This window comes from Podarcis erhardii (genome assembly GCF_964252035.2).
Source record: "Podarcis erhardii genome assembly, chromosome: Z".
In the NCBI taxonomy this organism is placed as follows: domain Eukaryota; kingdom Metazoa; phylum Chordata; class Lepidosauria; order Squamata; family Lacertidae; genus Podarcis; species Podarcis erhardii.
In genome coordinates, this window is record NC_138504.1 from 37,455,524 (window position 1) to 37,483,489 (window position 27,966).

Here is a 27,966-nt window from a genome sequence, read left to right on the forward strand (position 1 = left end):
CATACCAACTGAATGATCCCTGCTGTTGTACTTCCAACATTCCACAGTGGTAGAGCACATGGTTGCATGTAGGAACTCTAGGGTGAATCCCTGCCATCTCCAGGAATGGCTGGGAAAGATTTTTGCCTGAAACCCTAGAGAGGCTCTGCCAGTTAGTGCAGACAGTAATGACCCAGATCATAGGCAAGGTGATTATGGCCCTCTGGATATTGCTGGACTACATCTCTCATCATCCCTGACTATTTATTAGCCATTTTGGCTGCAGGTGGAGCTGGAGTCTGGAAGTTTTCTCTCAGTTCATTTTTCCAATTTTCAGTTCTCCACATTTCCACATCACTTTGCATTTTAAAAAAATGCTACCACACAGCTGAAATGGCAAAGATAGCTTGGATTGGTTCTATACCTTGATCCATTGATGCAGCCAGTGGTGCTGGGGAAGGGAAGGTTCCCCAGAAGCCTCCCAGGTGGGTAACCCACTCACACCTTCCTGTGTTTTTTCTGTTCCAGTGATGGCCTATATGCAGTTTGTAGAGGACTACTCAGAACCACAGCCTTCTATGTTCTACCAGACACCGCAGAATGAACACATCTACCAACAGAAGAACAAGCACCTGATGGAGGTTTATGGGTTCAACGACTCCTTCAGCAGTGCCGACTCTGGGCAGGATCTTGCTCCACCTCCTGCCCTCCCACCAAAACAGCGGCAGTTGGTGAGTGCTCCTCTCCTCCTCTTCCTGACCCACCAGATGTGATGCATTTCAGATTCGTTTTATCCACCTTGCCGAGGAGACAGGCCCCATTGCTTGTAGTTTTTCTCTCCCACCAAATGTTTATAGATGATTTTGTTTTTATTTCACTTACTTGGGTAATTTATAGGGTCTTGACCATACAACCCAAAGCCACCAGGGTGAAGGCATTGGATTCGAACATCGGAAGAGCCTGGCTGCTGGATCAGGCCAAAGGAGGCCTGTCTAGTCTAGCATCTGGTTCTCACCATGGTCAGCTAGATGCTCACAAGTGGGACCTGTGTGCAACAGTGCTCTCCAGTTGTTCCTCATCAACTGGGCATGGAGGTTGTGCTATCACCGTAGACCTCCAGGCCAGGGGCCAATCTAGTCAAACATTCTGCTCTCACATTGGCAAACCAGGTGCGCCAATGGAAAGCCTGTGAGCAGGACTTGAGTGCAATAGCTCTCTTCCTGCTTCCAAATCTGGCATTCAGAGGCATATTGTCTCAGACAGTGGATGTAGAACACAAGAAGAGCCCTGCTGGATCAGGCCAAGGACCCAGGACCCAGCTAGTTCAGCATCCTGTCCTCACAGTGGCCAACCAGATACCCATTATGGGAATTCCATAATAGTTAAATAGCAGAAACTCTCAAAAATGGCGAAACACTTTGGGGGGGTTAGTTCTTGTGGGACAATCTCCATTTTCTGGTGTTTTCTAATTTAAAGTCGTAGCAGACTTTTTGTCTGCAGAGAGAGCCCAGCTTTACAGTTAACATGGCAAATCAAACACAGGCAGCCAGTTCTGAATTTTAGATGTTTCCTCATAAACTTGCACTGCAAGACAATGAAATGAAACAAAGATCCTGTTTGCAGATATTCCCTTCTTTTCTATAATTTCGTCTATTTCCTTTAGCAATGTAGAAGAATAAGAAGCTATGCAGGTCTCAAAAGATCCTGCCCCTGTCAGCTGTTTGATCTGGGAGTTTTCAGAGCCTGGCTTGAGGCCATTCTTTCCCCCCTTTCTTCCCTCCTCCTCCTTTCTTCCTCTTTCTTCCTCTTCCTCTCTCATTCTCTCTTCCTCCAGCAGGCCTCTTTTGCTGCCTCCTCCTCCTTCTCCTCTGTCTCCTACTGTGTCCAGCCACCTAAAGTGCCCATCGCCACCGAGGACATCGGCACGGCTCAGGGCCTCACTATGTCCATCTCTAATTCCTTCCTCCACCAGCATAGCACCCTTCCTGTGCACTCGGTGAGTTACTAACTTTGGACGTCTTGTCTTGTCTTGCTGACTCCTGCTGTCTCTTTGGTGGGGGGTGACGGTTGTGATTTACTGCCCCAGATGGCGGTGGAGTGTGTGTTGTGGGGGAGGGGGCAATGTGTTTGTGATTCTTTGGGTGCCAAATATACCGGCCATAACTGCACCATACATTTAAAGCAACAACAAGCCACCAGAGGCATAGTGTTGCAGGGGATCGGGAGGGGTCAGAGACCGGTTGCTATTTCCACAGCAAGAATCCCTGTCTCCAGCATCCTAATTGGCGTGAAAGAGGAGCTTTTCGGCTACTGAGAAGTCTTCTCACCCTTTGTGCTGATTGGAGCTGATTGGAGCCAATCAGAGTGAAAGGAGATGAGCCAGCCACTGAGGATTGACTCCTTAGGGAAACTCTGGAGAAGAACAACTTCTGGAGAAGTTGTTATGCAAACTCTGAAGAAGTTGTTATGCATGCACCAAAGCTAAGCACTTAGGAACACTGACAAGGGGCATCAGCTGTGGGGGGGCATGGCTATGGCGATCGTGAAGGGACCCTGCACTTCTGAATTTGCCACTGCACTACTTTGTACCACTTTAAGCAGTCATGGCTTCATCCACAGAATCCTAGGAACTGTAACTTGTTAAAGGTGTTGAGAGTTATTAAGAGACCCCTTACTTTCCTCATGAAGCTACAATTCCCAGAGTTCCCTGGGACAAGGAATTGATTGTTAAACCACTGTACCATACAGATTTATACGATCTGAGGTGAAACCAGAGTATACCACTGTACCATACAGCATACCTAAAACACTCATCCAATTAGTGGGACATGTCCTACCACACCCCTCTCAAATGTGAGCATCACAGTAGAGGCTCGCTTCACTACCAAGGGTCTGAGTACTAAAAACTGTCTAACCTGAGGCCAGAAAGCTCTCTAGCAAGAGCATTCCACAAACTGGGAGGGTAAGGGCAGGCGCCACTGAAAAGGGCTTGTTCTCATGGGGTCACTCTATTCCGGCCTCAGTCAAAGCACACAGAGAAAAGCCTCTGATGAAGACCACAATGTCTGGGCTGGTCCTTCAGGTAAGCTCCACACCTTGCATCCAGCAGGAATATATGGGAGGGAGGGGAAGAGGTGGCTAGTAGCTGACAGGAGTAGGGACATTTGCCAGGGAGTCCCATGATGAGAAACACCCTTAGCCAATGGGCAGATATGCTGGGAGTTGTAGTCCAACAACATCTAGGGATCCAAGGTTGAATGGTACTTACCTAACCTATTCTGAACAACGTCATCTCTCCACGGTCCTCTGCAGGGGCCTATTCTAGCTCTGCTGCTTGCAAGCCTTGAAATTGGATTTGACTCTTAGGCTTTCTGCATCCAGAACCACGTGCTGTATTGCCCACCCATCCATTGCCTTTGAAAATCAACTGTGTAATAAATGAGGGTGCATAGAGGATCTTTCCTAGTTCCATCCCAGTAGCTCCTTCTGCGCCATTTTGTTTCCTTCCCTGGTGATGTTCAGTTGATTTTTGGAATATTTTGGAGTATACTTTCTTCCTTCTCTATCAGGACTAGAATCTTTCAGCCTCCCCTAACTCTCTTCAGGTGTTTGCATAAGCCCCAACCTGCACAAGCAGTGGTCAGGGATGATGAGAATTGTAGTTCATTTGCTCTCCCTTAACCTGGTATCCTCCAGGCATGGTTAGACTACAGCTCCCACCAGCCCCAGCTAATGTAACCAATGGTCAGCGGTGATGGGAGTTGGAGTCCCAACAACTTCTGGAGGTACCATGATGAGGGAGGTTGCTCTGTGGCAGCAGTGGAATTCAGCCACTGAAAATGAGTGTCACTTTTGCTGGCTCTCTGAAATAAGGCCTCATCTTCACTATGCATTTAAAGCAGTAGTGTTCTTGTGAAGAAGGCAGGGTAGAGAAAAGTTCCAGGAACTGGTTTTACATAGGGATGTAAAAGAAATGCATTTTTGTTTGTTTTAATAAGAAAATACCTAATTCCCACTTCTCCAGATTTTGCAATGCAGTTATCTAGTAAAACAATACATACAAAAATGCTGTATATTAGGAGAAATTGCTTGCAAAAACATGTTTATTAGACAAAAACTGCATACAAAAAATATAGTCATTAGAAATTTGCATAAAAATATTGATGAATTTTCTTGAGGAGAACTGATCTTAAGACTTGAAAAATGAAGAATGTAGAAAACCAATATGATAGATTTTGTTTATTTAGTAGAGGGCAGTCTCCTTACCCATTCTGCTTGTGAGAACAAAAAAATAAATAAAAATGCCAGCCCCAGCTCCTTAGGTTGGTAGTGAAATGGAACTATTACCCCGGAGGTGGGTGAGCAGTGCCTTAAGATCACCCTTTCCCCCTTAGCAAAAAAGGGATTGAAGCTGAGAAAGAGAGTGATTTTCTTGGGAGCCAGTGGCCAGACCCATGTTTTCAACCCTTATCCAGGCCCAGGGTGCCCCCAGATGGTCAGTAATTTAGTGTGAGGGATTCAGGCCCAAACCAGAACTTTAGGTTTGTGTGATGGCTGTGAATTAAAGCACTGGGTTGCCCTAGCCCAGTGCAACAAATCCACTTAAAATACAACAACTTAGGAAAGTAATGGAGAAATGTGCTGAAAAGTGTGGGATGAACAAATGTTTAACAGGAAGACATGGAAACACACTTGAACACCCTGGCAAATCAGGGTGGATGCTCATTGCTGTAAAACTGCCCTGCCCAAGCTCAGAATGAATGCTAGTGAGTACCATGCAGTGTCTAGCCTCTGTGTAAGCTTTGTGTGAGCAAATGAAGGTAAATCAAGGTAAAGGAGCTGGACTTCTAGCCCGCACTGTTTAAAGCCAGTCCTCTTGAGTTGGGAGACTAACACTTTACCTTGCTCTCCTTGGAGACACACATTTAGACATCCTCACTTAAGTTACCTCGTCGGATTCTAAGTTCTGGCATTGTCCTCTACTGGTTATTAAGACAAACAGGTTATTAAGGATCTGTTCTGGTTTGTTTGCAGGGGTCTTAGACGACATTGGCTATTTAGAAGTGTGCATGCACACGAAAGCTCATACCAAGAACTGACTTAGTTGGTCTTTAAGGTGCTACTGGAAGGAATTTGTTTTGTATTGGCTATTTAGTGAGTCTTCATTCTGATTCGATTGCAGGGAAGTTAGAAAACATTGTGTCAGAGCCAAATGTCACCCTGCACTTTCCTGTGTGTTTTCCTGTCAGTTATAGTGCCATTTATTTGTTTTAATCTTTTGGCAAACTAGGCTTATTGCCCAAGACCCTCACAATCAGCTATAATTCTGCAACCTTTGGCAGTATGAATCATGCCCCAAAGTAACAACTGTTGGTCTTCATTCAGCTAGCTTTCTATTTAAAACAAAAACAAACACACAATCTCTTCCTTTGACCCTAGGCTGATTTTGGCTGACCATTTCATCTTTATTATTTAAAAGCCCTTGTCTTCCAAAGCTTCTGTTCTGCATTGCCTCAGTTCTTCTTTCCCACTGGAGAATTGCTCACTTGACAGAGGAGCCCTTGCTGGGGGGTTTCCAGGCCACAGTCAGCTGTTGGCTTTAACCCATCTGACCCTGCAGGAGACAGAGGAGGGGGAGAACCCACAGGCGCCGGACAGCTTCCAGGTTTAAATCCTCAGCTGCGATTTGTTAAGCTTGTAGCAATTCTGTGGACTGGATGGTCCCTCTTCCTGGCTATTGGATCCTTCAAAGAAAGAAAGAAGTGTGGGCTAAGGGGTGGAAGCACCAGTGTGTTCTGGAGAGGTTTGCTTTGCTTTGGTTTATCAGCCGGCGATCAGTGAGGAGGATATCCAGGTAGACAAAAGACCTGAAGTCTTCTCTTTTTTTTTTATAATAATTTTTATTGATTTTACAACATAAACAAAAAACAAACAAACATAATGCGACTTCCCCAAACCTCCCCTTCACTGCATCCAAATTTCAAAATTTTTAGCAATTCTTCATCCCATTTTTATATTTAATTCTCTTTAAAAAGAGTTTCTGCTTTATAAATTTCGATTTATAGCTGTAATTCTTTGTGTCCAATCCCCTGACATCTTAACATTCCGAAATTTTACAACAATTTTTAAGATAGATTTTAAATTTTTTCCAGTCCTCCTCCACTGTCTCTTTCCTCTGGTCACGGATTCTGCCGGTCATCTCTGCCAGTCCCATAAATTCAGTCACCTTGGTCTGCCATTCTTCCAGAGTAGGTAATTCTTTAGTCTTCCAATACTTCGCCAAAAGGATTCTTGCTGCTGTTGTTGCGTACATAAAAAAGGTCCTATCTTTCTTTGGTACCAATTGGCCGACCATGCCCAGGAGAAAAGCCTCCGGTTTCTTTACAAATGTCCACTTAAGGATTTTCTTAATTTCATTATAGATCATTTCCCAGTAGGCCTTAATCTTTGGGCAGGTCCACCAAAGGTGATAAAAGGTTCCTTCACATTCATTACACTTCCAGCAATTGTTATTGGGCAAATGATATATCTTTGCTAGCTTGACTGGGGTCATGTACCACCTATAGATCATTTTCATTAAGTTCTCTTTCAGGGCACTACATGCCGTAAATTTAATACCTGTGGTCCATAACTGCTCCCAGTCAGCAAACATAATATCATGGCCGATATCTTGTGCCCACTTAATCATGGCTGATTTAACCGTTTCATCTTGTGTGTTCCATTTTAGCAGCAGATTATACATTCTAGACAAATTCTTAGTATTGGGTTCTAGCAATTCTGTTTCTAACTTTGACCTCTCCTTCTGAAATCCTAGTTTTTTGTCCTGCTTAAAAGTTTCATTAATCTGGTAATAATGTAACCAATCTCGGACTTTAGGTTTCAATTTCTCAAAACTCTGTAGTTTCAACTTTTCACCATCATATTCTATAATTTCACAATATTTTGGCCAGTCTGTATCCATGTTCAATCTTTTTACCGCCTTAGCTTCCATTGGTGACAGCCACCTGGGGGTTTTACTTTCAAACAAATCTTTATATCGATTCCATACTTTATACAATGCTTTCCTAATAAGACCTGAAGTCTTCTCAGGCACGCCCTCCGGCACATATAGACACACGCATATTGTTAAATACTTGCTTCATAATTGGCACTGGTCCCAGCATGACTGCATAGTTAAGATTCCACTGCCTGATTCCAGACATGCTGATCTGCTCCAAGGAGGGGCGGGGACAGTCCCTCGAGAAATCATAACAGTAGCCTCCTTCAAGAAATAAAATAAAAAATTGTACCCAGGCAATGCGCTCTCTGTGTGTGTGTGTGTGTGTGTGTGTGTGTGCGCGCGCGCGTGCACATGCGCTTCTGCAAGCTCAGTAAATTTTGCAACCATATTTGCATAAATTCTGCAACAAGTCTGCATTTAGCTCTGTTCGGCAGCATTGTTCTGAGTTTGCCAGGTGAGGAGGAGGGGCACCCCATTAGGCAGAGGAGCAAAGCTCCCACCTACCCCCAGACCACTAGGAATTGTATTAGCACACACCCACTAAAAACATTTCTGTTTAAATCCAAATGTTAGAAAACTGATGCAAGTTTTAATCTGTTTTTAGTCTATTCTTAGTTTGACTTTTCAAAAGTCTTAAATTATTGTTATTTTTCTTATTGATAATTTTATTGTTTCATCTTTTTTTGGAAAATTACTTTGAGGGTTGTTGGGTTTTTTTTACAATCCAGCATTGTATGCATTTTATTAGGTGGGTGGGTGGGTAGATGGATGGATGGATGGCTGTCATTGAGATTTCAGCAGACATTGCCCGTATATTTTCCAGTATCTGTTGACAGGCATAAGAACTAGAAACTTTTTTAGAAAGGAAAGAAAGACAGTTAAGTCTGGTCAGATTGTACCCTTTGTGGCTCTTCAGTCCTGAATTGATATTTCTAACTTGTTTCCTTTTATTCTTCGTGATGATGCTGGTTCTGTTATCAGTTCCATCTTCCATTCCTGGTTGCTTGGGACCTGCTAAAACAGAAGGGACAATGATGGACAGCAGTAGCTCTCCAGGGTCTAAGGCAGGGGATGTCCCCAGACTGAGCTTGAGTTGCCATCAAGGGTTGAACCTAAGGTCTCCCTCACGCAAGCGCTGGATTATGCAGAAACTCAATAAGTTGCTTTGTACCAAGTCAAACCTTTGGTCCATCTAGCTCAGTATGACCTACCCTGACTGGCAGCAGCTTTTCAGGGTTTCAGGCAGGTGACCTTCCCAGCTATACCTGGAGATGCCACTGGGCATTGAACATGGGACCTTCTGCATGCAGAATAGGTGCTTCGTCACTGAATCACTATCCTTTATCTAAATGTAATGTAGGACTATAGTCTTCATGATTCGGAATAGAAGATGCTGGGGATAGAGGCTGGGTCCTTTGGCATGCAGAGCCAGTGCTCTTAACTACTGAGCTTTCCACTAAAACAGAGAGTAAGAGAGCATGCGTGTGCAGTGAAATAACTAGATCCTGAACAGGACACCCTCCAACCTACAACTTCCACAAATCTCTCCCCAGTAGGCTGAGCTGATCACGCCAAAGGTATCAGGAAGCCTGGGCCAGCAGAATGGGATTTGCTGAGCTAGGGTGATGTCATGAGCCAGGAGTCTTAACTGGGGATTTAATGTTTTCGGGCCAGGCAGGCACGAGAGACTCTCCAAACTGCTGTCCGTGACCCAGAATCAATATGGAGATTAGGGCTGTCGGGGTTACTGAGGCAGCACCAAAGGCTGATGGTGCAGGAGACCCCTCCACACCCCCCCTGCACACACATTCCCACTGGCTCTGCTCATCTGGAACAAAGCAGGCAGGGAGGGGCAAGAAGAGCCTCATCTGGAAACCAGTATCTTCCTCTTATGCCTCTCCTTCCCCCCTCCATACACCTTTAGTTTCAGCCACCCAGAATAGCCCCCTGCCCCCCACCCCACCCCGCTTACCCTCTTCTCAATTCTTTATGCATGGAAAATCCAGTCAAGTCCCAAAGACGGGAGATGGGAGACGGTCTTGGGCAGGCTGCGCTCGATTCGGGAAAGGGGAAAACTGCTCCATCAGTAGACGGTCGGGAGGTAAAGTGTGAGCCGCTGGCTTCTCTGTCTTGGGTGGGACCTTTTTTTTTAGCCTTCTAGTAGTAGGAGGCTGCATGTGGGTTTTTGTCCAGACAGTGGGCAGGAAAAGAACAACGGATCAAGGAAGTTAGCAAGGGGTGGCTGCCAGCAATTCATTTATTGATTGCATTTCATATAGCACTTTTTCCTTCAAGGAGCTCAAGATTTTTTTTCTTTATTTCGTAACATTTATGTAGATTATCTGTAAAAGCAGCTATTTAAAGCATTCAGAGATGGTCTCATGGTTCTGCCCCCTCCCTGTTTTATCCTCACATCTACCCTGTGAGGTAAATTAGTCTGAGCGACAGTGACTAGCCCAGGGAGTTTCATGGCTGAGTGAGGATTTGAACTCTAGGCTCCCAGGTCCTGGTTCAACACTAACCATTATAGTGCACTGGCTGCCCAGTCGCAATTAGATGTACTTAGACATTTGGGAGTGAGGACTTGGGGATAAAGCTAGAACTAGCTATTTTACAAGACCTGTACAGTGTTTGCTTTTCCTTTGCAAGTATCAGTCTCTTGCATGTTGCAGCAGCTACTCTATGGAACTCCCTACCTGTTGGTGTCAGACAGGAGCCTTCCCTGTTTCCTGTTCCTGCTAAAAACTTCTTTTGCTTAGGCCAACCTATTTAGACACATAATTTTATTATGTACGTGTGTGTGTGTGTGTGTGTGTGTGTGTGTGTAACTGTTGATTTTACCTATTTTCTGGTAATCCTTTTATATCTACTGGTTTTTAAATAGTCTCTTTTTACTGCTAGTTTTTAATGGATATATTATACCATAGTTATGTAAAGTTTCTTAGAGATTTTTATGTTATTATTATTGTTGTTGTTGTTGTTGTTGTTGTTGTTGTCATCATTCATTATCATTATGTGGTACATACATTTTGCTAACAGAAAGAAAGAAAGAAAGAAAGAAAGAAAGAAAGAAAGAAAGAAAGAAAAGTTGGGTTTTGAGGAAGGGATTTGAAGTGGAGAGAGCAAAATAACATCATGTAGGAAGTTTTGGGGTGGAGTTGCAGGCACAAGGGGCAATAGCAGAGGGTGGGGTTTAAGGTAATAAATTACACTGTTCCTGATTTGGGGTGTGAGTCATGTGCCAGCAAGTTTTGGTTGTACTTAGATTTGTACTTAGATTTGTGGAAGCTGACCTCCTTCCACAAAAGATCAGACTTTTGTGATAAGGAAAGTGAAGGGGAAATGCACCTAAAAGTGTGGGGCAACCCAGTGTCATCTTTTTTATATATATAAAAATTTTATTAAGGTTTTTACATTACAAAAAAGAAAAAGGAAAAAAGAAAAAACAAAAAAAACAAAAAAAAATTGTTAAAAACAGTCAACCTTTCCATCACATTATTTTTCATTAACTTGTTTCTCGGACTTCCTCATACCTCCCTTTTTTGTATTCCAAATCAAATTATTGATTCAACAATTTCTTTCCCTCTTTACGCTACCCAAATCTTATTTTTAAATTATTACAATCTAGAATTTTTACTTGCATAAACCCATTTTTTCATATTCTTTTAACCCATTATAGCTAAAAACCACTTAGTTCCAATCCAACATTGTTCTAACATTCATTAATTTACAATGTCTCTGTAGGTAGTCTTTAAATTTCTTCCAGTCTTCTTCCACTGACTCTTCTCCCTGATCTCGGATCCGGCCAGTCATTTCCGCTAATTCCATGCAGTCCGTCACCTTCATCTGCCATTCTTCCAAAGTGGGTAGATCTTGTGTCTTCCAATATTTTGCAATAAGTATTCTTGCTGCTGTTGTGGCATACATAAAGAAAGTTCTATCCTTCTTTAACACCGATTGGTCAACTATGCCCAGAAGAAAGGCCTCTGGTTTCTTCAAAGGGGTATATTTAAATACCTTTTTCAGTTCATTATATATCATCTCCCAGAAAGCCTTAATCCTTGGGCACGTCCACCAAAGGTGAAAAAATGTGCCTTCATTTTCTCTACATTTCCAGCATTTATTATCGGGCAAATGATAAATTTTTGCAAGCTTGACTGGGGTCATGTACCACCTATAGATCATTTTCATAATATTCTCTCTTAGGGCATTACATGCCGTAAATTTCATGCCGGTGTTCCATAACTGTTCCCAGTCCGCAAACATGATATTATGTCCAACATCTTGTGCCCATTTAATCATAGTGGATTTAACCGTTTCATCCTGAGTGTTCCATTTCAACAGCAAGTTATACATCCTTGACAAATTCTTAGTTTTGGGTTCTAACAATTCTGTTTCTAATTTTGATTTTCCCACCTGGAAGCCAATTTTCTTATCCAACTTATAAGCCTCCATTATCTGATAATAGTGAAACCAGTCTCGCACTTTATCTTTTAATTTCTCAAAACTCTGCAATTTCAATTTATCTCCTTCTTGTTCCAAAATTTCCCAATATTTCGGCCACTTGGCCTCCATATTGAGCCTTTTCAAAGCCTTCGCTTCCATCGGTGACAGCCACCTTGGGGTTTTATTTTCCAATAAATCCTTGTATCTTATCCAAACATTAAACAATGCTTTCCTAACAATATGGTTTTTAAATGCTTTATGCGCTTTGATCTTATCATACCACAGATATGCATGCCATCCAAATACATTGTTAAAACCTTCCAAATCCAAAATGTCTGTGTTTTCAAGAAGTAGCCAATCCTTCTGCCAGCAAAAAGCTGCTGATTCATAATAAAGTTTAAAGTCTGGCAGGGCAAACCCACCTCTTTCCTCCTTGTAAATGAATTAGAATGAACACTCACTAAATAGCCAATGAAGCCTAATTTCCTTAGCAAATCAGGATGAGTGCTCAATGGACAGGTTGTCTGTTAGCAACCTGCTTTAACTCATAGCCCCATGAAGTCTTGCAAATGCTGGTTTTACACCTGGGGCAACTTGTTTGAATACTTTTTTTAAAGTGTGAAATTGGATCACTGTTTGTGTGTCCACCAAAATGCAGATTAGCTCTTTGTGCAAATATTGTTTTATTTTGCCCTGACATTTCACAGCTCAAGAAACTCCTGTGCCAAGTGTGCTAAGAGCCCAGCCCAACAACAATTCATTTATTGCATTCATATGTCACCTTCCTTTCTCCAAGGAGATCAAAGTGGCATGTGTGGTTCTCCTACCCACTCACTGAATCCCCATAATAACTCATTGAGGTAGGTTAGGCCGAGAGGGGTAGTGACAGGGCCCAAGGTCACCCAATGAGCTTCATGGCCAAGCAGAGATCTGAACAGTGGTCTTTCAGGCCATAGTATGACACTCTAGCCACCATACAACACTGTCAGCACCTCTCTCCTTTTTTTTTTTGCCAGTGGCAAGCACAGTTGGGAAGGCCCAGTGGTCTCTGGGACTGATCTGGCATGGCTCATTTGCCTCTTTCAAAACCCTGACACTTTCTTGAGGTCTTGTTCTGAGGTGTACATTGTAAAACCAATTACTCCTTAACCAAGAGAGATTAACACTCTCTCACTCACTCTGTGTGTGTGTGTGTGTGTGTGTGTGTATGTGTGCGCACATGCGTGCGTGCGCGTGCACTGATTTTTTGAGCTGTGGAGGGAGGGAGATGGAGGGATGATCCTGTGGGCTGACTGAGGCTGATGGGAGTTTTAGTTCAAAACATCTGGAGAGTGCCTGGTTGACAGAGACATGTCTCAGCTCTTTTAATTCCACAACCTTCATAAATTATACAAATAGAGCAAATGCCATATCATCTGCTCTTCATTGTTTTTAGTAAGTTTGCATAATTTCTGCTTGTTTGACAATTCAGCCGGAGAGGCTAGAGGCTAAGCTTGGCACTGAAGCCCCCCTAGATCTTACCCAGCAGTCCCCCTTCTGGTATCTTTGCATCAATAAGGATTAGAGCCTTCTTTTGTTTTTAACAAATCCTTAAAATTTTGAATGTACCATTCTGGTGGGAGTTTGTCCTCTTAGGGCAACAGCAGAGGCATGAATTGCTGTACTCTTTTTGATGCCTGCTAAAAACGTTGTTGTTTAGGCAAGCCTATCAATACATTTTCATAGATGCCGTTCCAAGCTTATCCTGTTTTTATGTAATATGGGAATTGCCCCCAGCCAGCATCAGGCTCTTATCAAGAAGCAGCTCCTAGCACCCACTATGGACACATGTTGAAAAGAAGGTGATGCCCGGGATTTCATGTGGGTGCAGTCAAGTGTTGTGTGTGCCATGTGCAAAGGAAATAGTTACTTCTGTACCAAGGAAAGCAGGTTTCTATGAATTCTGTAACTCATGCAAAGCAATTTTCCAAATTCTGACTCTGCTATTTAGGTCTAAATTTACTTGGCGGGACTCTGGAGCCCTGCTGCCTAACAACTGCAAACCCTAGCTGCAGGTGCTGAATTTCCTCTGGGCATTGTCCTTTTATGTTCCAGCTTATTTTTGAAGCCATATGGACTAGCACCTTTAAAAAAAGAAGACATACTGCACACTACCAGAGATCTGTGCATTCTGTGATTCCACGACAGTCCAGAAAAAGCAGACGAAGTGGTCTTAGATACAGGGAGTTCAGCTTCATGAAAATCTCTTTTAAAAATTCTTATTATACTGAAAGTTACTAACCCGTGTGGCTGCAAAATTAATGGCAAGCTTGTAAGTGTATGGGCAGTGCCTGTTGGCACATCAGAATCCAGGTGGTTTACTGGACAACAGTATCAATGGTCAAGAGTAAATGCTTCCTCTGTAGCTAAGTACTGTTCAGTAACAACTCCTCTTGTTCACCGTAGATGACTGGGAATTTTATGCAGGCAAGAGAGCAGGCTGGTGGAAGAATGACAGATCTTTCCATTCCTCATCAACTAGTCCACTTGGTTTTGTGCTGGCTACAGATGAAGGGAATTTTCCTCTCACCTCTGTCTCTCCTCCACCATTCTGCTAGATAGAAGGCATTTAAAGAAGCAGTTAGTAGTCTGCTAAGAGGTTGATATCATAAATTTTTATGCTGGCTGCAAAAGAAGAGGACTTCCCCCTCTTCTGCAGCCATCATGAGAGCACAACCTAGTAAAAAAGAACAAGAAGGAGTGAGCAAACTAGTTACTTTTTTGAGTTTTTTACAAGTCTGGCTCATTGACTTGTGAAATCTAGAGTGCTTTTGTTTTGTTTTGTTTTTAAAAAGCAGAATAGATTGTGCAGAATAGGAGAGGAATATGTAGATATTCTCGATTTGCATCATGGTATGTGGACTGCAAAATGCCACTTCCTGTGGTACGGAATGTTTCGTTTATTTGTTAGTGCACAGAGTCCCAGCTATGCCCTCCAGTTCATTTTTTTTTTTGGAATGGCAGAAACATTAAAAGAATTAGAGGAGGCTGATGCGAAGGTGTCGCCTTGGCCGTGGACCGCTTTGCCTAGAGCTGACGTTGTGACTTTGCCTAGAGCTGCTGTTGATCTAATTTCTTTTCTCTTTTCTCTGTCTCTCTTCCTCTCCTTTCCCCCTGCTCCCCAAATCCCTCCCCGTTGGCTTGGCCCTTTTACTTCTCCACCACTGTTGCTGTCTTCTCCCCACCCACTGCAGTACAAATCGGTGTTCAGGTCTTTCTCCCAAGACTTTGTGCCTCGCAGCCAAGTTTCCATCCCTCCTTTTCTCTCATCTGCCTCCGCCGCCTCCTCCCTGCCTCTGTGCTTCCCACCTGCACACCAGTCTCCGAACTCTGACCTGGCGGCAGGGTCTGCCGCAGCCGGCCAGCCTCTCGGCCTTGCAGATGGCGGGGTTACCTCTTCCTCTCAGGAGAGCAGCTTTAGTGGGACTGCTTCTGTCTGCCTTCCTTCTGAAACCTCTTTCACTGATTCTCTCCAGACATCTTCGGTGAGAATTCCTTGGCCGTTCGAGGCAACCTCTCTGTTGTAGGCTGCTTAGGTTGCCTTGTGCACTGTGTTGATCATGATGGGGGCGGGGTTTGCGTGTTAGATGGCTGGAAAGAGAACAAGGTGGGCATGCCTGAAATCAGCCTTGCAAGCTTAATCTGCAAAAGCTGCCAGCTGGCTCACCAGCACTTTGGCCACACCCTTCTAGTAGCAGCAATGGTTGGTGCCCATTGAGACTGGTGGAATGGAAGGCAGGGAGCACAACCTGCAGGAGAGGCCACTGCCCAAAGTGATCCTGATTATTTTAATTTTGAGAGCCTGGTGGCTCTTGTTTCTCATGCAGGTTGCCTTCCCTGCTCCCCTCTCTATGAATATTCAGCTGCATGCCAAATTTGGAAACCAAGAGACTAATTGCTAAAACTGTTTACCTTGATGTAGGGGGTAGGATGCATAGAATATTCTAAGGCACAAAAGGAGTCATTCCCAATCTGCATGTCATGAGAGACCCTGTGAGTCCAGAGCACCTACCCATAAAAGACCCACTCATCTCACTTCTGTATGAGTTGTTCTTCTGTTTGCCTCCTTCCAGTGAAGCAGTACATCCCAATCAGTGCCGCAGTTAGCTCACCTCTTTGGATGGCAATATTGTGCATTAGATAACACTTGCTGCAGGCTTTTTTTGAGGGGGGACGTCCTGCTCAGTCTGCTGATTGGAACCCTGGGCATCTTCCCCAAAGTCATAAGGACCAAGACCAGTAATGCATGTAGGAACACTGTGATGGCAATGCGGGGGGGGGGGGGGCACTTCCCTGAATGCGGGGAGAGTCTTGCCCTTACACATTCTAAAAGTAAACCTTTCCAGGTGACAGTGTGAAGTCTCCCTCCAAATATAATTCAGAAGGAACGTTCATCTCTGCCATCCGAAGCTGGTATCTGCTTGTGTCAGCCCTCCACACAGATTAGTCACTTGGTTTTCAAGAGACCCATTTCCCAACTGCGATGCTCCCCATGCCTTGATTGCACACTCATTAATGCATCCTGAAATATATATATATGCAAATATATATATATATATATATATATATATATATATATATATATGGGGGGGGCAGCTTATAAGAGGTGGGAAATTGCTCCGTTGGAAAGACCCTGAAACTGAATGAATGCCGTAAATTCTCTCCGCCTGCCACCTTTAAGTTTTTTGGGGGGAGGGTCTCAGCCCTGTGAGCCCAGACTGCTCGCTTTGCTGAATGGACTGTTCTCAGCCCACACAGCTCACCCACCCACCAAGCCAGTCACCCGCTTTCTTCCATCCTGTCTCCTGTAGAGTGAAAACGCCAGTGAGGAGGCAGGGGAGGGTGAATACGTCAATCTGTATTCCTCCAGTCAGAGCAACGGGGAACTCCCTCACTCTGAAGGAGTAAGTAAAACTGCGATTGGGGGAGACCTTTTTGCCAATATGTCTGGTGGGGCCTGCATGCTGGCTGGGCTGCTGTCGGAGAGGGGAGTGGCGCTTCTCGCAAAGCCTTTCTCCAGCCATGCGGTGCCCTGGGTTACTCCTAAGTAGGCCTGTCTGTTGGTGTGTGGGCTGCTCAGTGCTATTTGCTGGTGTTGCGCATGGCTCTTAGGGATTTGGGGAGCGTTTTTTCAAATAGGCCTTGTGTTCTCTTCCCCCCCCCCCGTGCCACTTACCATGTGCTTTTGCGGTGCCTTCCCTCCCCTCCCCCCCCCCCCGCTGTAAAACACTATGATAATTGGCTTCTATTTATATTTGATGAAACATTGAATTCATACATGAATATGAAAGGAAGATGCTTTGTACCTGCTGTTCTGTGCTCAACAGAGATATATATGCCCAAGTTGGGTGTTGAATGAATCAGCTAAATGGGGCCACCTCTTTGGAAAACCAAATAATCAATCCAAAACGGTATTTTAACACAGTTCAACTAAGTGGCATCCTCTGCAATGGAGGCAAATGAAAAAGTTCTCAGGTCTTCAGAGCCATAGAGGAGGGACAGCTCACTCATTTTAAACCCAGGTGTTTTTCTGTTTTACTAGGAACTCCCAAGATCCAAACATAGGCAACAGACATTTACAGTTGAAAGATCCTGAGTCTAGGAATTGGTTTTGAATACCAGTACTGAACTGAGGCCACAGCCCCTTCTGCATGCACCCACACACCCAGACTAGCTTATGGTTCTCTTCCCCTGTTCAACCTGTAAGCTTTCTGCATTTCAGCAATATTATATAAAGGTGGATGGGGGGACGACGATGGCATTTTGTTGTTGCCTTTACTAAACAATCCTTTCTGATCTGCTTGAAATCAACCAGAGATATACCAGAAGATCCCAAACTACCCTTCCACCCCCATCCCAGTTTAAGCATTGTGATGACATTCTGGGGCCTTGAAATAATGTGATCAGAAAAGAGTCCAGTCGCTTAGTTGTTATATCGTTATCTGGGTACTAAAAGTGAACTCTCAGTGGGGGGGGGCGCTCACGTGCATCTGCATAAACAAGGTGTCACTATCTATGCCCAAGTGGGAGGCAGGGTGGGGAGGGGGACTCTGAAGATTTACAGAAGTATAGAAAATTTTGGTGGCGGGTGTTGGGGGGACTCTGTTCAGGAGTGCAGAAAGAGAGAAGACCTAAGCATTCTCAGTGGGCAAATATTATTAAATAATAAAGGGGGGGTGGAATGGAGTACTCCAGCAAGGGCATGGTTGGCTGTTTGGAGCTCTTCCTCCGCCCCCTTCCCACTGTGATTGGCCAATGACCTTCTCCAATTCATGCCCGAACTTCCTCTTCCTTTCTGTGCACCAAAGTGATTCACACTTGTGGTTCGTGATACGGTCATAGAAGATGGCGGACACTAAGGGAGGCAAGTGCAGCCTGGCTGAGGTGGGGGGGGGAGGGCAGAGCCTCAGTCACCATAAGGACCACTCCTCTCCATGTTTGGGTAACCAGTTGCAAAGGAGGAACCGCGGGGAGGGCTATTCTTGTAGACAGAAAGCATGGAAGAGGAGATATCAGGAGCTGCACTTTTCCCACTGCTCATCTCTGTGTTTCTAGTTGTGGGGGTCTAATCCAGCACTTGAAATAAAGGGTAACCGTTTGATGGCAGCAGAGACTTGTACTTTCTACTTCCTCCTGTGCTTTCCTGCTTAGAGGTGGCCTGCAGCTGTAGTCCATGTCCACTAATTGAGAGGGGCCCTCTGGTCAGTGGCAGAGCCTCATGAGTGCAAGTGAGGAGAGAGGATGAGAGAATGCCTGGGGGCTCAGCCATGTCCTAATGGACTTTTCAGTACCGAGATAATAGCCGAGGATCTCATCAAGCCAAGTAGGAAGTAATCTTCCCATTCCTGCTACTCAGTTCTGGCCCATCGCCCTGAGATGGAAGCTTATTAAGCCTAGAACTTGGCACTCCCAAATGGTGGGGGGAGGGCGGGAGTGATGAGGGGTTTTCAACTTCCTCCAAATGAGGGATTTTTTTAGGCATGACTCTGATTTCTGCTGGGCTGGGAAACAACAGCTCTTCACTCCGCTCATTGCTGTCAGATAACACCCACCCACCCACTCCATGATGCAATTTTAAAAGGTACATTGGTGTTGCTCACACATGGCTGTTATGGACTTTGTTGAATATTTGCCCAAAGCCAATGGGTTGGCACCCAGTTGGCAAGGATTTTAAAACTTGCCAGTGGTGATTGGCGTTCGATTTCATGTCACAATGACTCAAAGGAAACAATAACAGCGTGTGAGTCAAGAACAGAGAACCTCTGGCCATCCAAATCTTGCTGAATTATGAATGGCAGTTCCCATCATCCCTGAATATTGGCAATGCTGACGGAGGGTCATGAGAATCTCTGCAGGGATACAGACTCCCAACCCCTGTTAGGTGACCGGGGAGCATTCTGATTTCCCCAGGTTGGATTCAGTTATGTTATACTTGAGGGTAGACCCATTGACATCAATGGGCTAAACTTCATCCTAGCTAATGATTTTAGTGGGCCTGCTCTGAGTAAGACTCAAGCTACATCCACATCATACATTTAAAGCAGTATCATACCACTTAACCAGTCATGTCTCCTCTCCAGCCCAAGAATTGTGGAAAGTGTCATTTGCTTAGGATAAAGTGTCATTTATTTACTTGTTAGGAGACCACTATTTCCCTCACACAGCTTCAATTCTCAGAGTTCCCTGGAAAGAGGAATTGACAGATAAACCACTCTGGGATTGGTAACTCTGTAAGGGCAATATGGTTGCCTAACAACTCTCAACACACTTTACAAACTACACTTCCCAGGATTCTTTGAGGGAAGCTGTGACTCTTTAAAGTGGTTTGGTAATACTTTAAATGTATAGTGCAGATGGGGCCTTCGTTGGATACTACCCCCGTTCTAACTGAGTTGTGCGTATTCTGTTGGTGTATTTAATTTGTACAGGTGGGTTAATTAGACACTGCGCATTGAGTTGGCACCCCTGGTGAGAGGTCCTGTGTTAATAACGCAAAGCTTGTTTCTTTTTGGCAGGAATCCCCAGCAATAAAAGACTGTCATGCCAAGGACTCTGCTTCTCTGAGCAGCACCCAAGGGAAGGAGAACCAAGATGAGAGTGAAAGGTGGGACTCCTGTTGCCTCTGTTTATATGTTTAGGGTAATCAGTTTATGCATATTCTCCCTCAGGAAAAAGTCCACAAGAAATTTACAATGCAGTTTTGCAAAAGAATAAGTATTATTACCAGCTGGCTATGTTTTCTCAAAATGCAACTCATGCCTTCATATATTTGAAATCTGCCATCCACAACTGGAGATGGAATCTTGGTTGGAATTATTATTATTATTATTATTATTATTATTATTATTATTATTATTATTATTTCCATTTGACTTGGTTGAACACCTGACAGGGCTGCCTTCAGGTGTCTTCTAAAAGTCAGATAGTTGTAAATTTCTCTGACATCTGACAGGAGGGCATTGCACAAGGTGGGTGCCACTACCAAGAAGGCCCTCTGCCTGGTCCCCTGTAACCTCACTTCTCACAAAGAGGGAACTGCCAGAAGATTTGCTGGATGTAGGGGTGTCAAAAAACTTCTATCCTGGGGCTGGCAGGCTCAGCGGAGCAGCTTGGCCAAACTTCAAAACCAAGGGCTGGGAAATGGAAGGCGGGGGGGGGGCTGGGTTTAAGTCCCATATTCTTGAGTATAGAAGCTTGACATTTCCACCATGGCTCCTTTGAGTGTGTATCAGTCAGCTTGTCATCATAAGGCAGGCTTCCCCCTCATAACACCATGAAGACTAGAACCTTCTCCCCCCCACACACACTTTTCTCGTGTGTGTTCATCTCCATCACTTGTTAGCTTTGCCTTATCTCCACCCATAATCAATATGTTGATTGTGACCTCCTTTGGTCAGAGACCTACCTCTTGCTTATGCTAACATTTCTTTGAAACACTGTGGGCTAGAAACTTGGCAATAACTATCTCTTGTTCCGCACCCAGGCAACAGAAGTCAGCAGAAACTTCAGAGTCTTCCCAACCGGAGGAGGAAGTAGATGAACTGTCCTTGACTGACCACAATGAAATCATGGCCAGGTTGACATTGAAGCAAGAGGTTAGTCCTGCAGCAGTATGGCCTTTATGCTATCATATTCAGGCCTGAATCAAATTGGATTGAATGCTAAACTAAATGTCGGAGCTGAACCCTTGAGCTAATATTTTCGTGTTAGCAAGCAGCACAGCTGAATGTCCTTTCATTTCACAAAGAACCTTACTGCTGGATGGGACTTGTAAAACAGTAAAACAAGTTACTAGACCTTAGGGCCGCTGCAAGTTTTGAAACTTTGAAGAAACTTGTATTGAGCTGGAAAAAATTTATTCATCATCATAGGCCCAACCCCAAAAGCATGCTTCTGCCGTCACTACTGCTGTAAACTTTCTTTTATTGTAAGTGGTCCTTGGCAGCCAATTGTCAAGCAGAAAAGTGTTCTGCATTGGGTGCTATGAACACACACTTTGAAACTTATCTCCCCCCTGCAATTGAACTAGAAACTTTGCTTTCTTTTAAAATGAAAGCTAAAGTTCTTGGGGCGCCACAAACTGCATGCTATCACACAAGCAATGCTTGACAAGCAGCCTTGATTCCCAGTTATTCCCCTAAATGGCTGCTTTGGGTAAAGAAAGAAAGAAAGAAAGAAAGAAAGAAAGAAAGAAAGAAAGAAAGAAAGAGAGAGAGAGAGAGAAGGAAGGAAGGAAGGAAGGAAGGAAGGAAGGAAGGAAGGAGAGAGAGAGGAGGGAGGGAGGGAGGGAGGGAGGGAGGGAGGGAGGGAGGGAGGGAGGGAGGGAGGAAGGAAGGAAGGAAGGAAGGAAGGAAGGAAGGAAGGAAGGAAGGAAGGAAGGAAGGAAGCCCCAGTGGATCCTCTGCCAGGTAGCCTGGCTCACTTGCTTTCCTGGGGCTCCAGGGAATGAGGCTAGGCCTTCGAAGCTCTCAGACTGTCAAGAGGTCCTGTCTGGAAGAGAGCAGCGATTGATCATTTGTGGGCACATGCTGCATGTGTTTTTTGAGCAGGAGGCAGGAGAAGTGCTCTGGCCAGCCACGATCCGCCAGCAGGCAGGGAGAAGCCATTACTCATATCTTAAGTGGAATTCCAGGAGCCTTGCCAGAGAAATAGCTCAAGGATTGTGTCATGAACATAATTTCTCTGATAGATGCTGGTAGCCATCCGCCAGCCCTCCTGGTGTTCTTTTCTATGAAGAGCCAGGCGCCATTTTGACGTCTTTTGCACATGTAACGCTTTAAAATCAGGTCTGTTTAAAATCTTTCCCCGCCGCTCAAAAAATCATTCCTCTAATTCAGGTGTGGGGAAGCTATGATCCTCCAGCTGTTGCTGAACTACAGTTCCCAACAGCCCCAGCAAGCGTGATCAATGATGCAGATTGTAGTTTGGGGGCATCTGTGGGGTCACAGGTCCTCCCTACACGTTCTCTAATGCAAGGATGGGCAACCTATGAGTAACTTCAGAATGTCTGAATGTAATCGCTGCATCCCTGTGGGGTCTGCATGGACTTTCCAAGTAACATCTTTATAGTTAATCCATTTCACTCAGCCTTTTGATGTACACCTTGAAGATCTGATCAAATTGTTCCTTGTGGTGGTGGGATCTGGCTCACGATACACGAAAGCCCACTCATACTGGCCCCCACATAACCTCCAGTGACAAACACATAGATTTTCCTTCTCCTCACAAGCTTCAAGAGTTGACAGGTGTCTGCCCACTCCCTTTAAGTCTGACAAAACAAAGTCAAGTTTGGGCTGGAGGTCACCTCCAGGGCGATAGCAAGCCCAGATATCTCTCCACCCCCCAGCTCAAGACTCGGCATGCAGCGTGAGGAATTTCTGTGTGGCTTACTAGTCTGTTCAGGCACCAGGGTCTCCCAGAAGGCAAAGGCAGGGGCTCAACTCACTTCGCAAGCAGAAGGCCCCATGTCCAATTCCTGGTGTTTTCAGGCAGGGCTAGGGTCCTCTTTTTCAGGGGTGAAATTTGAGACAAATTGCATTTATTTGCGTTGAATGGCCGTCATAGCGTCCTCTTTTTTGCTCTTCGAAGTATGGCACCCCTAGCTGAGAGAAACCCACTACCTGAACCCCAGAGATCTGATTGAAGTTGGTCCTGAGCTCTTGGGTGATGGACTGAGTCAGTATAAGGCAGCTTCTTGTCACAGATGACAATGTTGAAAATGGACCAATGGTCTAACCTGGTATGAAGCAGGATTCCTTAGTTCCTGCGGAGCCACCTGAAGCACAATCTCCATTTGTTTTGCTTCTCATACAGGGCGACGACGGACCAGATGTTCGTGGCGGTTCAGGCGACATCCTCTTGGTCCACGCCACAGAGACCGACAGGAAAGGTATTGCAGAAGTGAGAGTGGCTTGCTGAAAACTCCCCACATCACTGTCATGTTTTGCAGATCAGGGCAGGCAGGATCCTTGAATCTGGGGCAACACGCAAAGGAGGATTCTGCTTAGCTACAATCAGACAAGAGATAACATTCGCTGCAACAGTTATAGTTGTGTGCATCTGCGGAAGGGAGCGTGTTAGCTCCCTGTCTGCAAGTGGGGCCATTGTAGATTTCATTGGGGTATGTGGGCTTGTTGTTTGCACATTGTCAGTCATTTCCATTTACAGTACAGTTCTGATTGTTGTTTTTGCTTAGTAAGAGCTTTGAAGTTGACTCTGCACTGCTCACATATTAAATTTGACTGCGTTCTATCCAGCTAGGTTCCACTCAAGAATTGGCTCATTGAAGTTAATGTACCTAAGCATCTTATGAATTTCTGTGGGTCTGCTCTGAGTAAGACACAACCCACTGAATGGTGACTAGATTCCCATGCAACTGAACACGCTGAAGTTGCCCTTCTTTACTGTGATATTGTTTGCTACAACATCTCTTGTCTTGATTGATTTTGAGAGTTGTATTGGAGAATCATGATTAATGAAGAGTGAGTAAGAAATTTAATAGATACAGTTATTAGCAACAGCAACAACAACAACACACTGTGGTTTGGATGTTAGGGTTGTGCCTTAGAGTCATGTGTTCTCTCTCTGGCTTCCTGACCCCCTAACCACGATCAGGGTAAACAGAGGCCATGTGTTTCTATTTTATTCTTCCCCTTAGGCATGTTTGCTAGGACGGATGAGCGTTGTAGTCCAAAACATTGAGAGGGCACCATGTTGGGTGAAAGCTGTTCTGTTGATTGACAGGTGTCTTATCTTTTCTTCTCTTCCTTCTTTTGTCCTCAACAGATTTGGTGCTGTACTGTGAGGCCTTTTTGACCACTTACCGCACGTTCATCACACCTGAAGACCTCATCAAAAAACTGCAATACAGATATCCTTTCAAACACTCAGCAAATCTCCCCACCCCTCTCTCCCCTGCCCAAATTGTGCAGTGTGTCTACCTTCCAAGAGGCAGAACCCCTAGTCAGTTTAGAACAATGTCAATGCGGCCCTTCCGTAGTGCATTGGCAGAGTATCTGCTTTACGTGCAGAAGGTCTCAATCGCCAATGTCTCTGGGTAAAAGACTCCTGCTTGAAATCCTAAAGAACTCTATTGTCTAGTTAGATGGACCATTGGTCCGACTCAGCATAAGGCAGTTCCTTAGGTTCCTATTTAAAATCTACTTTTTTCAGGAACATGAGGACCAGATCCTTGCTTTCATTTTAGGGGAAAGGCCATAGCTCAGGGCACCTGCTTTGCATGCCAAAGGTCCCAAGTCCATTCTCCATCCTCTCCAGGTAAGGCTGAGAATGTCCTTTTGCCTGAAACCCTGGAGAGCCACTGTCAGTCAGTCTGGGCAGTACTAAGCTAGGTAGAAGGCAGCTTTCTATATTCCTTTGGGTTGTCAGTTGCACCCAAAGATTCAAAAGAAGGTGGTGTGAAGAAGCTTGAGGTTTCTCTCTTCTTCCACCCCCCAGGAACCAGGTTGTAAGAAGAGGAATTTGTGAAGACTGGAGTCTTTGGACGAAAAGAAGGGAATATTTAGATTTCCATTTGAGCTAGAAGGGGACCATTGCACTGTCGCCACTCCCTGGGTGCTATCGTGTTTTCTCTCCTTAGGCATCCATCACATATCACAAGCTGAGACACAGCTATATTTTGAAATTTGCACTTTTCTGAATTTTGTGATGCAGCTCTCCAACCCAAAAGCGGGCACAGAAAATGGGGGGTGGATTGGGGGTGGGAAACCTCCACCCTTTGGGCCAATCTTGGCGCACCAAGGGGGTCCAGTTTCACCTGCAAGGCCATTTCCCCACAAATAAAGCCCACCTACTGTCTTCACTGTCAGCTGATGGGCAGGAACTTCTCCTTTAAGTGAGCTGCAGGAGAGCAAGCAGAGAAAAGGCTAAAGAAGCCTGTGAAGTGCAGGCTTCTTACCCATTCTCTCCCCACCACCTGCTTCAAGGAGAAGTGCTTAGTGGGACCATAGCAGGGAACCTGCATACAGAGCTACATATATGTCAGGAGAAATGTGCATGGAAGTTGCTTGCTGTTTTCACACAGGCAGGAATGGGTTGATCTGAACCTTAAAAATGAAAATCAGAGAGTAACCAGAATTGACAGATTTATCCATCAGGATCTTTCATAAGGGCTACCGTTTCTCTTTAAGGTTTCAGCGTAGATGGCAGTTCTTGCCAATGCCTCTCCTCCCTACAACCATCTTCTTCAGTTCTGGGGGCCAAATGAAGCCCTTCAGACCTCTCTTGTCTGACCTTTGGAACTATCTCCAGGTCACAACTCTTCTCTTCAGGACACACACATACACCTCTCACTGGCCTTGCAACAAAACCTGAGTTCTTTTGCCAAGCTGGAATGCATCCTTGAACTCTGATAGTGCCTCTTGCTTGCCTGGTTGGAGGGTAGAGTGTTGTGTGTGTGTGCGCATGCGTGTGTGTGTGTGTGTAGGAACTTGCCTAATGTACAAAGATAAATTTTACATCCATTCCTCTGCCCATTCTTGCCACTGGCCCTCCTGTGTGGCCCCCACAAGGTATCCCATTAGGGAATATGGCCCTTGGGCTGCAAATGGCTCCCTGCCCTCAATCTTTCTGCAACGGTAGGGGTTTTGTGTCTCTCATTCTCCTCTCCCCACCTTCCCTTCCACTCCTGCACACAAAGGGAGTGATGCCTTCCCTTAGTGTTGCAGAATGCCATCCTTTCTGCCTTTGTCCTAGGGCGATATATTTTTCTAAACCACCCACGTTCTCCACTTGAGCGCACAGGCCTTGTGGCTTTGCCGGTCGTGTGCCAGCATGTTCCAGAGGCATGGTGCCACACCTGGCTCATCACTGCCACCTGCTGCCAAGAAATGGCCCCTGCTGCTGCTGATTAATGTGACGCAGCAGCCTCTGCACTGCCCTCCTCCCAGCTGTCGGTGGAAATCCTTTGCTCGTGGCCAGAAGCTATAAATCTATGCTCCCATCTGCACAGGCAGGAGTGAGAGCAGCAGCATTCTCCTCTTAGGCAGAAGGCAGGAATGAAGCCGTGTGTGTGTGTGTGTGTGTGTGTGTGTGTGTGTGTGAAGCCCCTGTTCACTTTTATTTCTGCATCTCCTTTCTTTCTGTGACACCTCTCAGGGATGTGGGTTATTAGAACTGTGCTGTTATAGAATCATAGAATCATAGAGTTGGAAGAGACCACAAGGGCCATCGAGTCCAACCCCCTGCCAAGCAGGAAACACCATCAGAGCACTCCTGACATATGGTTGTCAAGCCTCTGCTTAAAGACCTCCAAAGAAGGAGACTCCACCACATTCCTTGGCAGCAAATTCCACTGTCGAACAGCTCTTACTGTCAGGAAGTTCTTCCTAATGTTTAGGTGGAATCTTTTTTCTTGTAGTTTGGAACCATTGCTCCGTGTCCGCTTCTCTGGAGCAGCAGAAAACAACCTTTCTCCCTCCTCTATGTGACATCCTTTTATATATTTGAACATGGCTATCATATCACCCCTTAACCTCCTCTTCTCCAGGCTAAACATGCCCAGCTCCCTTAGCCGTTCTTCATAAGGCATCGTTTCCAGGCCTTTGACCATTTTGGTTGCCCTCCTCTGGACACGTTCCAGTTTGTCAGTGTCCTTCTTGAACTGTGGTTCCCAGAACTGGACACAGTACTCCAGGTGAGGTCTGACCAGAGCAGAATACAGTGGCACTATTACTTCCCTTGATCTAGATGCAATACTCCTATTGATGCAGCCCAGAATTGCATTGGCTTTTTTAGCTGCCGCGTCACACTGTTGGCTCATGTCAAGTTTGTGGTCAACCAAGACTCCTAGATCCTTTTCACATGTACTGCTCTCAAGCCAGGTGTCACCCATCTTGTATTTGTGCCTCTCATTTTTTTTGCCCAAGTGCAATACTTTACATTTCTCCCTATTAAAATTCATTTTGTTTGTTTTGGCCCAGTTCTCTAATCTGTCAAGGTCATTTTGAAGTGTGATCCTGTCCTCTGGGGTGTTAGCCACCCCTCCCAGTTTGGTGTCATCTGCAAATTTGATCAGGATGCCCTTGAGTCCATCATCCAAGTCGTTGATAAAGATGTTGAATAAGACCGGGCCCAAGACAAAACCCTGTGGCACCCCACTAGTCACTCTTCTCCAGGATGAAGAGGAACCATTGATGAGCACCCTTTGGGTACGGTCAGTCAGCCAGTTACAAATCCACTGAGTGGTAGCATAGTCAAGACCGCATTTTACCAGCTTCTTTACAAGAATATCATGGGGCACCTTGTCAAATGCCTTGCTGAAATCAAGGTAGGCTACATCCACTGCGTTCCCTTCATCTACCAGGCTTGTAATTCTGTCAAAAAAACGAGATCAGGTTCGTCTGACATGACTTATTTTTCAGAAATCCATGCTGACTATTGGTGATCACAGCATTCCTTTCTAGGTGCTCACAGACTGTTTGCTTAATGATCTGCTCCAAAATCTTCCCAAAGTTATATCTGCTTTGCCTTATAGGTTTCAAGCTGGATGAGAAGCAGAAGCTTTGGAATAGTAGTAGTAGTAGTAATAAGAATAAGAATATTTATACCCCATCCATCTGACTGAGTTTCCCCAGCCACTCTGGAAGCGGCAGTGTGCCTTGGGAATAGGGATGGCCAACAGACTGCTGAGCTTTTCTTTTGTAATTATGACGACTAGCAACTGGCTATTATTTTTGCAGTGTCCTTGGGTGCATGTGAATCCCGGCATGTCAGCCAGGAGCTCTGGATACGAGTCTTAGTGGAATGGGGTCTTTGAGCTCTTTGGGAGAAGCTGGATTTGACCTTACCTGGGATCATTTACAGCCAAGCCGGGCCAGGGAGAACCAAACAGGTTTCCTAGGTGGGCAGAGTTATCCTGGAACCAGGAAGATACATGTAACTGTTTCTTCTTAGCCTGCTGCAGCCCAGAAATTGGGATCACTTGGCCCTCCAGATGTTGCTAGACTCCAGCTCCCATTATCCCCTGCCAGCATGTCCAGGGG

General features: G+C 45.1%; 1 protein-coding gene and 1 long non-coding RNA gene across 9 annotated transcripts in view; one reads left to right on the top strand and one right to left on the bottom strand.

Annotated features, from left to right (window-relative positions):
- The window catches only part of RAPGEF1 (Rap guanine nucleotide exchange factor 1), a 112,129-nt gene that overhangs the window by 71,428 nt on the left and 12,735 nt on the right, over window positions 1-27,966 (top strand). For 3 of the 8 annotated variants that reach the window (XR_014152517.1, XM_081846923.1, XM_081846921.1), the window contains 8 exons: window positions 508-710; window positions 1,814-1,975; window positions 14,659-14,949; window positions 16,276-16,368; window positions 19,480-19,568; window positions 20,448-20,559; window positions 22,778-22,853; window positions 23,750-23,834. Coding sequence is in view for 7 of the 8 variants with exons in the window: in XM_081846923.1 (XP_081703049.1) it covers window positions 508-710; window positions 1,814-1,975; window positions 14,659-14,949; window positions 16,276-16,368; window positions 19,480-19,568; window positions 20,448-20,559; window positions 22,778-22,853; window positions 23,750-23,834 (1,111 nt within the window). In the remaining variant the exon portion in view is untranslated. The remainder of the gene's footprint in view (window positions 1-507; window positions 711-1,813; window positions 1,976-14,658; window positions 14,950-16,275; window positions 16,369-19,479; window positions 19,569-20,447; window positions 20,560-22,777; window positions 22,854-23,749; window positions 23,835-27,966) is intronic. The other 5 variants (XM_081846922.1, XM_081846924.1, XM_081846925.1 and 2 more) reach the window with 5 other exon arrangements.
- Window positions 5,738-9,785, bottom strand: LOC309334325. Its single transcript, XR_014153039.1, has 4 exons — window positions 8,952-9,785; window positions 7,879-7,993; window positions 7,054-7,240; window positions 5,738-5,846 (listed from the first exon to the last, which is right to left on the bottom strand). It is a non-coding gene; the product is annotated as an uncharacterized lncRNA (long non-coding RNA).